Raw genomic sequence first — 17,499 nt, forward strand, 5'->3', positions numbered from 1 at the left:
CTTGCTTAGCAAAAATCCGTACACTTTGCCGATATGACAGCATGGTATAACAAAAACTGTCAAGGAATTATTTATATAAATTAAATTAAATTTGAGATTTGAACATTTAAAACTGTGTCGTTTTTACAGCTTACTGAGCGCTTATGATTTGCACGTTTAAATAATAAATAAACCGTGATTTGAATCAAAACAGTACGTACTTCATTTTTTTTTGTTAAACGTTTAAAAGTTCACGAAGTGTCAAGTTTGCTTTTACGAATAATATCGTTCTCAGTGTTTTCGCAAACACATTTCCAAGTTTTTTTTTTATGAAAAGGTCCTATAACATGTGAAACACAACAGTTTAAAGGACCTTTAAAAAAACTCTAAATTTGTTAATTCAAATGTTCAAAAGTTTTCACAAGTTTTAGAAAGCCGTTCAATGGATCAATATGTTTAATAAGAAATTTCTAAAAGAACAATTCGATTTTTTTAAAGGACCAACATATGAAAGACAATAGTTTATAGAACCTTTTTTTTAAACTCTAGAATTATTGATAATCATGTTTGTATTGGGGAAAACCCGGAAAACTTCCTTTTTAAATCAAACTCACTGTTAAATAAAAAAAAAATGTCTAGTTAACAAAAGCTTTGATCAAATAAAAAAAGAAATTCAATGTTTAAAAAGTTGTTAAAATTCTGTACAAATCCGTATTATGCGAAAAATCCCTACAAAAATTCCGGCCTGTTAAAAATCCGCGAAGAGGGTCGAAAATCCGTATGGTAAGGAAAAAATCCGTACAGTTGGTAGCCTTAAGGATGATAATGCATTAAAATGCAAGGATACATCACAAACGTTAAGGCAGCCAGGCCTACTGCGCGAAGGTTGCCGCAGAGAGGGTTCGTTGGACTAAGTTGAGCTCGGGGAAGAATGCTTAAACAACAACAGAGTATTTAATCTAAAGAGAAGAAAAAAATACGATTACAAACGTTCTGAAGTAAAGATTTCTCGATTAAGGCTGGGAATTAATCTTTGTTTTACTATAGTCTATTTTTTTTAATAAGCAAGGCTTTCGGTTACGCATTAGACCAGTAAAGACTCCGTCAGACATCACGAACCCAACAGTATAATAACAATCGACTTTCCAGATGCATGAATGTGTGTGTGTGTCGCTCTTTCTCATGTTTGCCTCTTCCTCCTTCTGTGTGTATGTGAAAGAGTGTTTTGTGTCAGTGTGCACGCGTGTGTCTGTGTGGATGTGGATGGATGAGTTCGGTGGCGATTCTTTTTCGCTACTTCCAACTTAAAATCAGTTTGTTCGTTAAGCTTAAACATTTTGTTAGTCTATCTGTGTGTGTGTGTATTGGTTTGTTTGTGTGGTTTTGATTCCTACTCAACAACACTCGGTTTCGGGGTATTTTTTGCGCAGATGTTGTTGCTACTTTGCTTCTGTGGGTGTGCACGATCGTTTCCAGAAATCTTGACAGTTTGGTTCGCTATTGTTCACTCCGCTCGCGTTTACCACTCTCAAAAAGTGGAAACAACGGGCACGGAGAGCCATTTCACCGAAGAAAGTGCGCCGCGGGCGGACAAACAGAGGTGGACCAGAGTTTTTTTTGTTTTGTTTTATAGTTTTATCTAAAAAGCAACAACATCGACATTTTATACAATCTTTTCGTTAGCCTGTTACACGCTCGATACATTCAACTACAAACCACTTCTACTGAAAGAATAGATTTTTGTTTTGTTTTGTTCTACTCTGAGAAGGTGCACGTGTGGTGACCGTGTGTGGTTGGGTGCTCTTTCTCTTCTACTTTGTGAACTCCGCTCTCTTTGTTTGTTACAAACCAATTTATTTGCTCTAGCCAGGTTTGATTCTTGCACTAAAACAATATTACATACGAACACAGTAGCGGCTTGTTCGCGCTTTGGACTTACTGTTAGTAATAATATATATAGAATTGTTGTTTTTTTTGTTTATATCTTTACCATACAAATAGTTTTTTTTTGTAAGAGTGTTTTTGTTTTTTTTGTTTGTAAAAAGAAAGGTGGAAAATCTCACTGCGCGCTTGGTTACGCACGATTGTACCTACAGATTTGCTGTCGATGAGGCCACCACCTGGGCTGTTGACGGTTGCGGTTGTTGTTTGATGGCGGACCTGTTGCCACCGCCGGCGCCACCATTGTTGGCCGACTCCGGATAGACGCCGCGCTGTTTGGTGGATGACTTTGAGGGAATATCTGGAAATTGAACTGAAGAAAAGTTTGCGTGTTAATAAATCTGCATTGAATCTTCAAAATTTATAGAATCAGAAAGAAACAAACCTTGGACTGAAGAAGATGGGGTTCAAATAAATGCTATTTAGGTCTCTAGAAACGACGTGTACAACAAAAAAGCAAACTTAAACCATTGAATAGTTGTTGTGTTCTGAGTAAAGAATGGGAAAACAAAACAAAATTAATAAAGCGATGAAATTGAGAGACGACAAATCAGAGGATCAGTGTGGTTTGAACAGTAATTCGCCAATGCTGTAACTGAAAGATTGAGAAGTATTCTATGATATCACTTGGTAACCTTGATCAGCGAGTCGTTTGTTCTTTTAACTGTCTACTGTGTCGTATTTCACTCTACAGCACCTGTGCAACAGCCTTCAGGTCATGAGCTGTCTCTAGATTCGTTGCCAGTTGTCTGGGTTACTGATTTGAACACCAACTTAACCGAATTGGTTAGCTTGCCTTAGAGATGTAACAGCTCGTGGTTAATCCTTCTCCTCCATACATTGTTTCCACAGAGAACGAACAATCTAATCAGCGTTACCTAGATGGTGCACTTTGTACGCCGGGAAAGGTTACTAGACCTTAAGGTCTTGTGGAGTCCATAGTAAACCCAAGTACCGGTGATAATGCGCCTCCGAAGTTCCCTGTTGCAGTTGTTGTCCGACGTAACGTCACCTCAACCTCGAACTCGTCCCCGTCAATCGTCACTCTCGGTTCTGTGCGAGCCCTAAGGGACTTGGTTCCTTCTGCCAGCAGATCTTTTGTCTTCCCCACATTGGGCATTAATCCAACCTTCGGGGCCACCCATTAACCACAAACAGCTTCGCTTAGAACGCATCCTTCTCGGCATTACATTTTTCCTTGTGGGAAAAAAATGCACGTTGAAGATTTGATAGTTGAAGCACTAGCCTCTAATCCTCAGTCTTCACATCTGGTCGAAGCTGCGAATTTGAATTTGTTCCGGATCGCTATTGAGTTTTCAGAGATATCTGTCATCGCAACACTATCCGGTTTCTTTTCGCGTCACAGATCGCGGGGTCAGATTTCTCTGAAATCCGTATACTCGTTCTTGATAGTTCGTAATTCCTGTGTTTTCAGTATGGGACTGAATTGAAGCAGCGCTACATAGTCTCGAGGTGGAGCTATCACCTTGAAGTTACCGAAACCCAGCTTCGTGTATCGTGATGACCTAACGAACGGTCTAGCTGAATTTGCCTTTCTTCACAACAGTAGTAAATCCGTCATTGCCATTGTCCTCAGTGTGTGGTGTAAGTTGACTAACTGTAACTCAAAATTAGTTGGGAACCTTACCAATTTGTTCAGCTATTGGCGAATTACCCCCCACACCACTCAAAACCACACAACGCGCCACTCACCCTCCTGCCCGGGATGGCCGGCCACGCTGGTGCCGGTGCTGCTGTGCACGTACGCGTTCGCCGCCACCATCTGGCCGGGCGAACCGGGCGCCGACTGCAGCAGCAGCTCCTCGTCGATGGGCGACCCCTCGCGGCTCTCGGCCATCGGGTCCATCGGCGTGGGCGAAACGGGCGCCGACTTGGGCATGCCGTACGGCGTCCGGAAGCACTGGCTGCCCCGCTGGCGCCGCTTGCGGTAGCTTTGGTCGATCAGCTTCAGCTCGCTGTTCGGGTCGATCCGCCAGAAGCTGCCCTTGCCCGGTTCGTCTTGCAACCGGGGCACCTTGATGAAGTAGCTGGAAAGACGAGAAAGGAACCACGTTAAATCAAAAGAGGACGCTTTCGTGCAGTACTCACCGGTTCAGGCTGAGGTTGTGCCGGATCGAGTTCTGCCAGCCCTTGTTTGCGCCGTTTCGGTAGTACGGGTAGTTCTTCGAGATGAACGAGTAGATTCCGGATAGCGTGAGCTGCTTCTCGGGCGAGGCCGAGATCGATTGCACAATCAGCTGGGCGTAGCTGTACGGTGGCTTCTCGTTTTCGAGCGACTGGGACGTGGCGGGTGGTTGGAAGTCGTTGAAGCTGGAGTTGCCAGCGCTGAGCATCCCCATGCCGCCCCCGCCACCGTCGTGACCGAGCACACCCGGTCCACCGCCGCCGACGCCGACCATGCTGTACGCGGAGAAATCGTGATAACCCTGACGGGGGCTCGTCGGACAGCTGTTGGCCGCGCTGATCGTTCCCGTTGGCGACGGGTACGGACTCTTGCCGTTGTCCCGGATGCGCCCGCTCATCTCGATGTGTTCCATCGAAGACGACGAACTGGGCGGTTCCGGCGGGATAGAGATCTTCAGCGGAGCGTACATGCTGCTGTTGTTGCTGTTCGACGAAGGTGCCTGGTGGATGTTTCCGGCGTTGTTGCCACCACTCGCGGGACCACCAAGTCCCAGGTTGCTGCTACTGCTCGCCGCAAATGGTCCACCGATGGTTTCCAACAGGTCCCGCGGGCCGTCGGTGGCATTTTTGTGGTACAGGTTCTCGAACTGAATCTTGATGTTTGTACTGGGAAACCGGATGCTGCACACTCTCGGCAGCAGGAACGGTTCGGCACCTTTCCGGTGGAACACGTTGTCGATAAAGACGCCGTTTTTGCTCAAGCAGGACAGGTAGAACTCGCCGTCGGTGTGGTCGTGGTGCAGCAGCAGATGTTTCCGCGACACGAAGCTGTTCCGACCGACGTGAAAGTCCACCTGGGCCCGGGACGAGTTGCGTCCGATCTCGATCAGATCCTCCGATATCAGCAGAATGTTGTCCTTGCTGATGAGTCGCGCGATAAAATTGTTCTGATTGATGTTGGCCAGCGAGAGGGCAGCCGCCGCCGGAAGTTGGTGGTGCGACTGCAACTGAGCAGCCGACGCCGGTCCGGATGAGATGCGTGAGCTGACCGAGTCGGTCGTGCCGGAAACGGTCGGCGACTGGGAGGGCGAAATCGACCGCGACGGTGGCGTGGACGAGTGCCGATGCTGGAAGCCGGCCAACATTGGATGGTGGAGTGGCGGGTTGTGCTGCTGCGGCTGCTGGTGGTTGCTGGCGGGTTCATGGATCAACTGTTTTCGCAACTGGTTCTGCTGCTGCTGTTGGTAGAGTGCCTCGATAATACTTTGCTCCTGCTCTTCGATGGACTCTTGACCCGCCGCAGCGCCAGCGCCGTGGTGAACCACCTTCCGGCGAGGGTCTTCCTCGTCGTCCTCGTCGCTCGGATAGCCGGAACCGTTGTTCTCATGCTGCTGCGGCTGCTGATTGTCCAACCGCAACCGCTTCCGCTGGAGCCGATTCTGGTGAGCCTGCTGGCAGAGCGCCTCAATCACGCTCTGTTCCTGCTGCTCGATCGATGGCTGAGTTTCCACCACCTGCTGGTGCTCGATGATAACGTTCACCGGATGGTTCGGATCGCTTGTCGGATCGTACTCGATGATCTGCTGCGGGTGGTGATGGTGCGTGCTGTAGTCCAACCCCGCCACCGACACGGACGACGAAGACGTTGGCGAGTCCATCGATTCGATCACCTTCAACGTCGTCGTCGGCGGGCCCTTCTGGGACAGTGGCTGCTGCTGCTGCTGCTGGTGGGAGTAGTACACCTGGAACTGGTGCTGCGAGGGTGACGAACCCGGCGCCGCCGACGGCTCTTGCTTGATGACATGCTGCGGGATGTGGAAGTTGTTGTTGTCGGTCATTCTAGGAGTGATTGCTGCTGGCTGCCTTTGTCACTCTGCTAGTTATGCTGCATTTAGAGACACAATCGGACAAAGTGAGGTGATCTGCGTGAATCTGGTCGAGAAAAAAAAACAAGGAAAAAGCAACAATTATTTGTGAAATTTCAAGACTGTGTAATAATTAGGATTTCCAACACATTCCCTACGTTCAATACAAAGCTCAGATAGTTTAACTTATGAAACAGTTAAATGTTTTAAAATAATGCTTAGAGTTTTCAAGTATGTTATAGCTTCCCAAACGCCGACGTAAACTTCAAGTACCTAGAATGTATACTATTTGGGCGCAATGTTAATGTTTACCAAACACGTAATTAGGTACAAAGGAGTGTATAGTTGTCGATTGCTACTCGACTAAGTGGTGGATTAGCCACTTTTATAATCTTCCAAGTCTTAGTAGTCATCTTATGTTCAAAGCAAAAACTTCAAAAAAATAGCATCGTAAAAAACGTAAATCTAGTAGTAAAATATAAGAAAATCAACTGGAACAAACTTACAAAATTGTCTTCAACTACAAGAACATTTGTATATAATAATCAGTAAACACAACAGTATGCACTTCGAAAACAGTGCTTAACTTTAATGAAACCAAAGTTACTGAGCAAGTAAATCCAACTGGAAATTTCTGCCAACTCAAAATCAAAATCCTTCGGCCGGCTCAGAGATCCACCGGAACAGACAATTCTCCGGAACAGCAAATCCACCAAAACGACTCTTTTATTTAGCTTCTAAAACCGTAAAAACTCCCCACTTCTTATACAATCATAATTTTAAACTCAAATTCCATTTGAAACTATAATTTTCAACAGTTAAATAGTTTAAACCTCACGACGCGCACGGCTTGCCTCAATCTCCATGATTTTGCACGAGAAAATTGGTCTAAAATTCTCGATAAAATACTACGTCATTTGTGGATGTCACCAAACATCTTCCCCTTTAATCCTTTTACTAATGATAATTTTGACTTGGGAATCGGTTGGCTGAGGAAGAACAGGTACTTAAACTTCACGTCTGTGTTTGGGAAACGCATCTTTTGTTCCGCTAGGTATTTAAGAGACATATCAACGAAAAACATAGATCAAAGATGTGATCACCATACTGCCCATGTTCGCATAAATGTCCCATATGCAAAAAACAGCAAGCTGGGAAAAACGCATTTGAAGTTTGTCCCACACATAAGGCTACGTGTTAAATTTTCACGAAAAAACTGGATTTTCTCCTGATTTCTAGAGCAAAGTACTGGATGTTATAGGCTAATTTGAAAGAGCACACGATTTTGAATCAAACTGCATCAATAACTCAAAAGTGATGGAAATGCATATGGGACATTTATGCGATCATGGGCAGCATACCTCAATATAATAATTTGGAAAATAATGTTAAAGACCGACACACTCTCGTGGACAATTGCCCGTGCAAAAAATAAAACTTTTTTATATGCGGCATGAACAATCGCCTGAATAGTCAAAGCAGGACATAAGTCTGAATAGTCGTATCGAGCTGTCAAATCGCAACATGGTGTTAAACTTTATGTGAAGTTGCTGTGAAGCTTACCAAGGCGTTTACAAAAAAAATAACTTAATGTTGCACGCACAAACTCTAACTTTCAATTTCTCGATAAGGCGATCAAAAATTAACAAGCTGGTTCCACCAGCCAGTTCTACAATAGAGAAGTAGGCAATACACAGTAAACAACTGGGTAAACATCCTTTTGCCACAGACATAGTTAAGCCTGTGCTTCAGGAAAAAAAGTTTAAATCCGCAGCATTTTCTGAGTTATTAAATTTGAGCTAATCGAGTGGATGCCACACGCACACAACGAGTTAATATTTCAACAGGATCATAATTTGCACTCACGGCGCAACATGTCCACAACAGTAGCGTGTGACCTGATAAGCAGACAGCAAAAAAAAAAGTCAGAATTAAAATACTATCAATGAGAGGGAGAGCCTCGTACACACTACTATACTACGCGATACTATTATACCCTGGTACAATCAGTCAAATGAGGGTCAATAGTATAATAATACGAAAAATGACCACCAGCCAACCCCTCGCGGCTCGGCCTGCAGCAGCAGCTTGCGCTTTTTCTGTGTTTTGTTTATGGTTGCTCTGAGTGAGCGTTCTTAAAATATTTTCCTACTTCTCTCGCTCATCGAAATGGAATGCTTTTCAAGAAGACTATTAATGACACTTTCCGCAGCTTATTAAGGTGCGGCGGCGTCGACAAACGAAACATTTTCGCACTTGCCAGCAAGAAATCGATAATGCTCGCAGAAACCCTTTCCGGTTTTTGTTTACATTCTGCTGGTTGCCCTGCTGAGGGCGCCCTCCCAGAGGTCACTTTGACGCGACGCAAGCGGTAGCAACTTGACACACACGCACTTCTGTGAATGGTTGCCTGCTGGCGGTGAGGTTAGAATGAATGGAAAATTACACAACCCAGTCGCACCTGGGATCCGGGCAATTAAAATCGATAAAACTCCCGACGACGCAAACCACGTTTTTCCTTGGCACCGATATTTTCCACTCTGGCAGCGAAAATTTTGCACAACACAGCTTGCTTTGCAAACAAAAACACGCCACCGCCCGACGACGACAGCAATCCAGAGCTTGCTTTGTTTACAATCACAGAGTTGAAAACTCCTCAGGTTTCCATCACCGCCCTTCGAATCCGTCCAAAACGGCGCAAATCGGGCGCCCCGCGAGCGATTCCACCGTCCACCCCTGCAGCACACCCCAACTCACCGGAAGTGATACCGTTGGCACCGGGGCCGGCGACTTGCACAGCGAAAAAAGCGACTTTTCCGGCCGATTCCACGACTGCGAAGCCACACGCACTGCACTGCAGCTAAAAAAGGAGCAATCAAAAGCAACCAAACACGCACGCGAGCGACCAGCCCCACTGACTTTTCAACACACGAATACAGGCAAAAGGAGTGACAGCCAGCTTTGAGTAAATGCGATTGGCGTAGGACTGCGTTAAAAAAAACAAAACTAAGCCCAATCTGCCTCTTTTGTAAAGCGGTCTCTAAACAGTGAAAGAACCGTAAATACCTCGAGTTCCAGAAGGATTTAGGGTTGTCCATTCTGTCCCCAAGGTGCGCATTGGATCGACGTCCGGTGTCTCCAGAATCAACGATTCACCCTTCAAATGTACGCATTGTACTTAGTATGCTATGACGGCTAGCTGAATATTACGACGCTCCATGTCGGACGGTGAACACGTGGCAGATCATTCACTCAAGTTTTGGCTCAGAAACATGCTTTAAAGTAAAACCACAGACAAACAGACGGGACACTCGAGTGCCGAACCATCGTCCTTCAAAAACGGCTATTTCAAATGCAATTTTGTTTCGGCATCCACTTACCCGGCAATGATGGCGCTGCTGTCGTGACAGCTCGCCCGTCTTTTCTCAGTGTGTGTGATGCGTGTTTTTTTTTGTTTTTAGGTTGAGCGTGAGCACGTGTGAGGCAGCAAATGAAAACAAAAAAAATATAATGAAATTCAGAAAATCCAACGGTAATCCACTATCCAGAATTTGCGGGTCAAATTTGGGGAAGTTTCGGTCAGAGTCAGATGAGCGTCTGACTAGCGAGGGCATCGCTGCAGGTGCTGCCACATGATTTGCCTCACGAGGTTCTGCCATCGGAAACGAAACCGACCCACCGTAATTTTCGGCCGTCGGTCTTGATTTATTTATTTTGGTTTTGTTACTGATGATCAGCAACAACAACATTTTTTCGAATTAGCTGTTAATGTTTACAATCGTTAAGGCTTGATTGTCTCACGCATACACTGACATGACACATGACAGTAATGGGTTTGTATTGGTGTGTTTGGGCTGAGCTTCGGCATAAGCTCACCAGGCAGCGCTGACGTCGCCGTGATTTGGAGATTTGATGAAGGACGATGGATTTCAAAAATAATTTGTATGGAGAGTCACGTCTGTTTGTCTGTGGTAAAACTAAAAAGTGACCCCGTTCGACAACAATTGTTGTCAAACCAACGGGGTTTCAGTGTAACATAGTTTTGCCAAAAGCGGTATACGCACTTCGGAAGGAACCGGTCAAGAAAAAAATCAAATGGGCAGCAGCGGCAGCGAAAGCAAGCCAAAGAGGGTGAAGAAAAGCGCCAAGAAATCTTTGTTCACACTCTGTAGGGACCCTTGTAAGAAACGCCAAAAGCACGCAACCCTAGTGATGGGTCAATCTTTGATTTTAAGGGGGAAGCACCGAGGGTTATCAGGATTTGGATCACACTAATATGGAGTTTTGTGCTCTTTCTGAGCTCCGTACTAGCCTGGTGCTTAATAGTCTCTTATCTTTCTAGTTCAGGAAGCATAAAAAATGAAAAAGTAACTGTTAGAATATGAAAAAAATAACAAAAAAGACAAGACAAGGATGTGATAAAATTAGCCTAATACTATCGTAAACAAATAAAACTTTACAAGATAAATGCACGCACAAAAATTGTGTAAGTTTGAATAAACAAAACAGTTTATTAAAAACAACTATCACGGTTTGTAGGCGTCACAAACACATTTTATCATTTCGAAAATCACCGTTTTTCGGTTCGACCTCGGGTTCGACCAACATTTTGCCGTTTTGACAAACACGTTTGTTGTTTGAAGCTAATCTCATTTAAACGTGTTAGGAAAATTAACAGTGTATGTTTTCAATCCAACAAGATGGCCGAAGTGAAAAATTTGGAATTCTGGGGATGTTTACGAAATAGGTAAGTGTGTATTGTATCAGGTATTTAATTAAATAATAAATAAACCTTATATTGTTCTGTTCCAGTCGTTTTTTGTGTCATAAAACTAGGCTGGAGGAAACTATGTCCGGATATAATGAGGTAAAAGCCATGTAATTTTGTCTTCCTAAGGGTTTCGATTATTTCAGAAGTTCCTTTTTTAAGTAACGTGCACCGTGTCTCCAGCAGCAGATATTTCTTGTCGGCGTCAAAGGAAAATGATTGTGAAATAAGTGTGACCGGAATTCTCCAGAATGTGTTGCAATTATAAGTGAAAATAGTGAAATAAATCTTTTCAATAAACCTAACATTTCTTTTTACATATTAAAATAAAAAAAAGAAGAAGAAAAGGCTATCCAGATTTTGTCATCATCATAAAACTGATCTTTGATTCAACAATCATGTTTGTTAAATCATCCCAAATGATTATTATATTTACAAACATGTCAGGCCATGGCAATGACAAACATGTTTGTTGAAACCACAAACATGTTAGGTTGAATTTGGCAAACATGTTTGCCGGCCTCGAGATGACAATCGTGTTTAGCAGCTGTACCCAACATTTTGCCTAGTTCACAATCAGATTTTTCTGCGTGTGGAAATTGAAATAACAAAAATGAAATAAGGAGAACATAAAATAAGAGAACTTAAGTTTTTTGTAGAACAAATAAAAAGCTCAAAACAATGTATATATTAGGGTGGGTACGGATTTTGAAAAGTTCTCAGATCAAGTTCTGGTGTGGTTCCCCTTGTAGGGCATAGCCATAGGGACTCTCACGCCAAATTTCAGCTCATTTGGTTGAAAACTGGCTTGTCTCAAGCGAGTTCAAGTTTACATGGGATTTACTATGGGAAATTTTGAATTTTCGTTCATTCGCTCCTACAGGCCTGGGAAAAACACGTAGAAACTTCTAGGACGGCCAGAAATGAGCGGAATCGTCTGGAGAACAACTTTCCCTAAGAGACCAGGTCGATTCGTTCAACCCCCATCGAGCTCAACGGCAATACATCCGGGGTTTTCGGAACCAACGGTTTTCCCCAGAAAGCATCAAATTTTCCTTAGCATGCTATGAATGCTTGATGAACAACGCGACGCCACATGTCAAACAGCTACCACGTGATTGTAAAATTTGCACCATAACAGTTTTTTTTCTTATTTGGAGGTTTAGAATACAGCTAAATAGTAACAGGATCACCATAAATGTTAATTCTATAGTTCAATAGTAATAAAAAGTCATTTTTCATAGGCGATGCTAGTCCACGTGGTAGCTGTTTGACATGTGGCGTCGCGTTGTTCATCAAGCATTCATAGCATGCTAAGGAAAATTTGATGCTTTCTGGGGAAAACCGTTGGTTCCGAAAACCCCGGATGTATTGCCGATGAGCTCGATGGGGGTTGAACGAATCGACCTGGTCTCTTAGGGAAAGTTGTTCTCCAGACGATTCCGCTCATTTCTGGCCATCCTAGAAGTTTCTACATGTTTCCCCCAGGCCTGTAGGAGCGAATGAACGAAAATTCAAAATTTCCCATAGTAAATCCCATGTAAACTTGAACTCGCTTGAGACAAGCCAGTTTTCAACCAAATGAGCTGAAATTTGGCGTGAGAGTCCCTATGGGTATGCCCTACAAGGGGAAACACACCAGAACTTGATCTGAGAACTTTTCAAATTCCGTACCCATCCTAGTATATATAAAAAAAACTTTTTTAATGTTAAAGGTTTGAAGAGGCCTTTTAATAAATACAACCAAGACATCTTAACCCTACTACTTTTATAAATGAAAACATTGCCAAGAAGTCCTATTAAAGGTAGCTTTTCCGGCGATAGAATCAGCAAGCTTTTTGTTTCCCATTCCAACAACTCCTTTCGCCAGGCAACTAAAGCGAGTACTCCCCTAGTAACAAGTTTAACATTACAAATTCAATTCTATTTTGGACGCCAGTTTTGATTTCATTTCATTCCTCACCGCATATTTATTAATCTGCGGAACGCGAAAGTGGACGATGCTTTCCTTCAGCGCCGCCCCGATACCTTCCGATTTATATTTATATTATGAAGACGCGAATCACCGGCGGCGGCGTAATCGCCTATGTTTACATCAAGCACAACAAAAAAAAAGCCGCTCGACTGATTGTGACGTAGTACTGCTACACTAGTTTAGCACTTGCGAACGTGATAAAGACTGTTCTAGCGTTAGGACTTAGGAGTAAAATGGAAACATAAATATTTGAACTGCGTGGCTTTGCGTAATGATTAGTACGGCGTGCGTATCAGGGTGTTACTGAACTGTTTTTTGTGTAAAGAAGGATTTGTTGGTAAAAAAAATGAGTTGACCGTTCTATTGTTGAAAACAGAGTTAGGGCTCAACGAAGAATAATAATGTCAATATTGCGCGAGAAAGAAAGGAAATCTTCAAAAAACGACGAAGTTTAGCTCTATAACGAGCCGTCGTTCAGCATCATTTTTTCTCATCTCCAAGAAAAAACGTCCCATTCGGAAGACTACAGGAAATATGTCCATTCCCATCCTACTAAGTGGCGTGTTTGGATGATGCTGGATAATCTGGAGAGTTCCTTGAAATTTCTAACCCCAAGTACACCAACCATTAGAGCAGCTTTTTGTGAGCATTTCTGTTTGATTGAATTTTTACTAAACGATATTTGTATTCCTTTTACAAGCATTTTACAAAAATATTTCCCAATTGTATTCTGGTCTGACGAGAATGCATTGGGCCACGCCCATTTTTCTATTTTCAGCTTAGTTATTTTTTTCTTCCAGCGCTCTTTTGGCTGCCACCAAGTTGCATTTATGGAAAAAGTAACACTGGCTTCGACCGCCAACTGCGTTACGTAATAAAAGAACGCTCCCATTTCATTTTTTTCTTGATCGGTTCCTTCCGAAGTACGTATACCGCTGTGCAATCAAACTGATGAGAAATGGTGCGTCAAAATAGAAATTTTGATTAAAAGTGCATTAAATTTGATCTTGATAAGGAAAACTTCCTAAGTTTTCCTCAACCATTAATTGGAGTAATGTGGATTTAATTGTTTTGCTTTGAAATATGATAGTAAAAGGTTGATAAGGCTCCTATTTTGCCTTCCTCACCTTACTGAGGAAAGGCTATAAAATCACTCGGAAAATGAACTTTTGAATTAGACCTCCTAGACCTACCTTCATTTGTACATATGGACTCAGAATCACGAGCTGAGCAAATGTCTGTGTGTTTGGCTGTATGTAGACATGTGTACCAAATCAATGGCACTGGAATATCTCGTCACAGGCTCAACCAATTTTGGCCGGAATGGTTTTAATCGATCCGTCTTAACGTCCCCTTAGTTGCTATTTAAATTCATGCAGTTTTTTCATGTATTTAAAAAGTTATGTCAAAAAAACTGTTTCATATTAAATTAAAATTATGGTAAAAAGGGTGGATTTTTCATGAAACCCTCACATGTTATATATTTTTAGAAAGCATATGAAAAGACCTTTCTTGTGGATTAAGAATTTTCAAGATCTGACTTACATATCTAAAATTACAAGCAGTTTAAAAAATGGTCTGAATTTACATAACCTCAAATGGTCCCGTCTGATCGCCACGAAAAAGCCGTGTAGAGGGATGCCATTTTCCTCAAAGGCGGTGTCTGTATAATCTGGACAAAAAGTCTGTAGGTAGTCTGTTTTTTTACTCATCACTGAGAAGATCCATAAACAATGTGGACACTTTAGGGGGGTTGGAATCACTTTAAATGAGAGGAAGGCACCAACCACCTGAAGGTGGATTAAGTAACGTTTTTTTACATAAAATCATCACGGGTGAGATTGAGTCTTACAAAAAATGTATAAATTTGTATAATTCAATTTCACCCTCCAGACCCAATGTCACCCCTGTTGACGGTACAACGAAAAAAGGCATGTCAGAGAATGATTTCTGATCCCTTATTTTGATTTTCAAATCAAAAAAAATCGGCAGGCTGTCATATTGCGATAAATCAACTACACTGAAACCCTGATGGTTTGAAACCCTCTTTACACAGAGCTCACACTTACTACCAAACGTTTGTTTTGATAGTAAATGTGAGTCCCGAGTAAAAAGTGACAGTTCGTCACTTTATTAAATCAACGGGGTACAAACTAGGGGAACTATTAGGTTTTACGCCGACTCGGTTTTTAGGTTAGAAATTCGACAGCTTGGCTGCACTGCTTACATTTTTTGCACGTGTGTCTCAGTAAAAATGTGTGTGCGTGTGCGCTCGTGACGTCACGCTGTAAAACCTAATTAGGTTTTACGCCGACTCGATTTGGAGGTTAGCAAGGAGGGCACTGTTTACATAGACTTAGCACAGTTCGACGCGCTCGTCGATTTTGTTCGGGGAAAATCGTCGACAATCGACGATGACCATGTAAACAGTGCACACGAGCTGTCAAATGACGTCATGGTGTAAAACCTAATAAGCCTAACACGTGCAAAAAAAGTAAACAGTGCAGCCAAGCTGTCACATTTCTAACCTCAAAACCGAGTCGGCGTAAAACCTAATACCCTTTTTCAGCCTATTTCTATTATCGGCCTATCGGCCACTTTGATCACGCCTTCATAAAGTGTTTTAGACTGTTCCAAAGTAATAAATTGCTCAAATAAAAGTGAGCAAGCAACTCTACTTTGTTGATACGGAAAACGGCAAAAGTGGTGAGAATTGGTCGAACGGCTTAGAGTGATTAAAATGGGTATATTTCCCCTAAGTGTCTAACGAAAAATTGATAAACCACATTCTGTCAAGAAAGGCCGCGATCCTTTTTTTTCTTTAAATTAATTTAAAAATCAGTTTTAGACTCTTTGTTCATGCACAAAGTGTCATTGTGCTCAGAAAAATAAGCTTTATCGTTGTGTGTAATTAAGTAAGCAATCTAAGGTTAATTTTAAGACTAAATTCAACGTAGGAGCGCTGTTGTGTCAACATTAGATTTTCAATGGAATTACATGCTGTTCCCCAGAACATTTTTTTAAAGACAAAGCAAAATGCAACAACGGCTAGCCATATGGATAAGAAAAGCACACACATTTCTTAGATTAAATACGATAAAAATAACCAAATTCTTAATCAAAGTTTTTTTTTTCCTGATCTAAGGGATCTTAATATCGTCTAATTAGGTAATGATTAAAACGCAAACTTACATCACTCTTGCACGAGAATTTCAAGCTTCCGGATCTCGAACTGTGTTCTGCGGGACACAGACAAGCAGGCAGGTGTGTTGTTTTTGTTTGTTTGTTTACGTTCGCTGGCAACCGAGCCCGAAAAAAAGCACATGCACTCAAGTTTGTCGGAAGAAAACCGCAAAACACTGCCAAAATTCGCTCGTTTTTCGCGAAAATTCCACTCAAATCACACTACGCGGGCGTAAAGGGGCTCGATAAACACGCTGGTGATGGGAAAATCGGCGATGAAAAGCGTTTTTCACGACTCGGAAAAGGAAAATGCGGAAAATGTAAACACACGCACGCACGCTGCTGCCAGGCTCAGATCTGAGATGTTTTGGCAGATTGTTGTTTTTGTTTTTTTTAACCCGCGTCAGCGATGGCAGATCTTTTCCCTGAGAACTCTGTACGTTTTCGGAAAAGTATGTGCTATGTCTGCTATGGCAGTTTCGTCCGTGGTGAGTTTTTAAATTTGTTGTTCAACATAACCGTTATTTCTTTGGCTAGTTCTGATTTCGGTTCTTAGTTTTTTAAAACTAATGAACTAATTTATTAATCTTTTCAACAAATCAAATTGTTCGCTTTACCTTAGTCATGAAATATTCTAGCAAAGCTGGTTTGGCCAGAATCCTGCTAGAACGTTGGAACATTTCTGCTGTAAGAATATCCAGATCTTTTAGCTAGAATCCTGCTGGGACTACCTTGGCGAGATTCCTACTCGAAACTTGGTGGCTTTAAACTGTGAGGCAATCCAAACTACACCGAAGCTCCCATCCACCCCGGGATTCGAACTGACGACCTTTAGATTGTGAGTCCAACTGCCGACCAGCGACTCTACCGACGCATGTTTTTTTTTGCCAGGGGGATGACTCCTACACCAGGACTGAGCAAATGACCTAACCTCGAGGTTAGGCCTGGCCAAAATTAGATCCCCATTCGACGGAAGGCAAAACTAAGTCTTTATTTAACGTGAAGACTTCCATCATTGTCATGATTTTTCGTTCAAAGATATAATTTTTGCGTCGCTTTCAATATTTTGACAAAATTCCTTCAACAAATTGTTTAGAATAGTGCTTTACACATGCTGATTCCTTTTGGTAACGATTAGCCCATTCCTGGTAAAGTTATGGAAATCGTCATTAATCAATAATTGCCAACTAGGACGTCAATGACTGTGTCACAAAATTATATAAATTTTGAAGCACAATTGATTTAGATCAAAAATTCCTTCAATGGCTTCAAGATGGGAACAACCGGCACATGCTGATTCATTTTGGTGCTGAAATTCGTTAAATTGAATTTAATACAGAATATTTTATAGTGATGATCAATTTTCTTCGAAAATGATCAACGGCTTCACCTTAACTCAAAACTTAATAAAAATGGGCTGAAAAGCTGTTGTATTTTTTATAAACGCAATATTTTGATATTCACCTCACCAGGCATTTACAAAAATAGACTCGCGAGAGTGGGCCGGCCCGGTAACGGTGTTCTAGCAGGATTTTTTCAATGTTTACATTTGCATATTGGACCGTATCAAAAATAAGTCCAGAAATGTTCAATATATAAACTTGTGACTCAGCTGAAAAAACCTGATTTTTCTGAATATCTGG

General features: G+C 42.4%; 1 protein-coding gene across 4 annotated transcripts; it reads right to left on the reverse strand.

Moving 5' to 3' along the window:
• Positions 1–1,086: 1,086 nt before the first annotated feature.
• Positions 1,087–16,218, reverse strand: LOC6039049 (forkhead box protein K1). Of its 4 annotated transcripts, XR_005277497.1 has the most exons (5): positions 8,688–8,833; positions 4,030–5,997; positions 3,634–3,968; positions 2,306–2,408; positions 1,087–2,233 (listed from the first exon to the last, which is right to left on the reverse strand). XR_005277497.1 is itself a non-coding variant. In XM_038255918.1 (4 exons), the coding sequence occupies exons 2-4, from the start codon at positions 5,901–5,903 to the stop codon at positions 2,070–2,072; spliced, it is 2,373 nt and encodes a 790-aa protein (XP_038111846.1). In that variant the 5' UTR covers positions 5,904–5,997; positions 15,866–16,218; the 3' UTR covers positions 1,087–2,069. The 4 variants fall into 4 exon arrangements, 3 of the variants coding, with proteins under 3 accessions (XP_038111846.1, XP_038111840.1, XP_038111851.1); XM_038255918.1 differs by lacking the exons at positions 2,306–2,408; positions 8,688–8,833 and adding an exon at positions 15,866–16,218; XM_038255912.1 differs by lacking the exon at positions 2,306–2,408.
• Positions 16,219–17,499: the final 1,281 nt, after the last annotated feature.

Source organism: Culex quinquefasciatus, chromosome 1, assembly GCF_015732765.1.
Source record: "Culex quinquefasciatus strain JHB chromosome 1, VPISU_Cqui_1.0_pri_paternal, whole genome shotgun sequence".
NCBI lineage: Eukaryota > Metazoa > Arthropoda > Insecta > Diptera > Culicidae > Culex > Culex quinquefasciatus.

What these genes read in the sequence shown, in the direction of transcription:
- LOC6039049 (XM_038255918.1), bottom strand. Translation starts at nt 5,903, where the DNA reads ATGACCGACAACAACAACTTCCACATCCCGCAGCATGTCATCAAGCAA. An exon ending in CACAACCTCAGCCTGAACCG is followed by an intron (nt 3,969 to 4,029) that starts GTGAGTACTGCA and finishes TCGTCTTTCCAG; the next exon opens with CTACTTCATCAAGGTGCCCC. An exon ending in CGGCCATCCCGGGCAGGAGG is followed by an intron (nt 2,234 to 3,633) that starts GTGAGTGGCGCG and finishes ACTTTTCTTCAG; the next exon opens with TTCAATTTCCAGATATTCCC.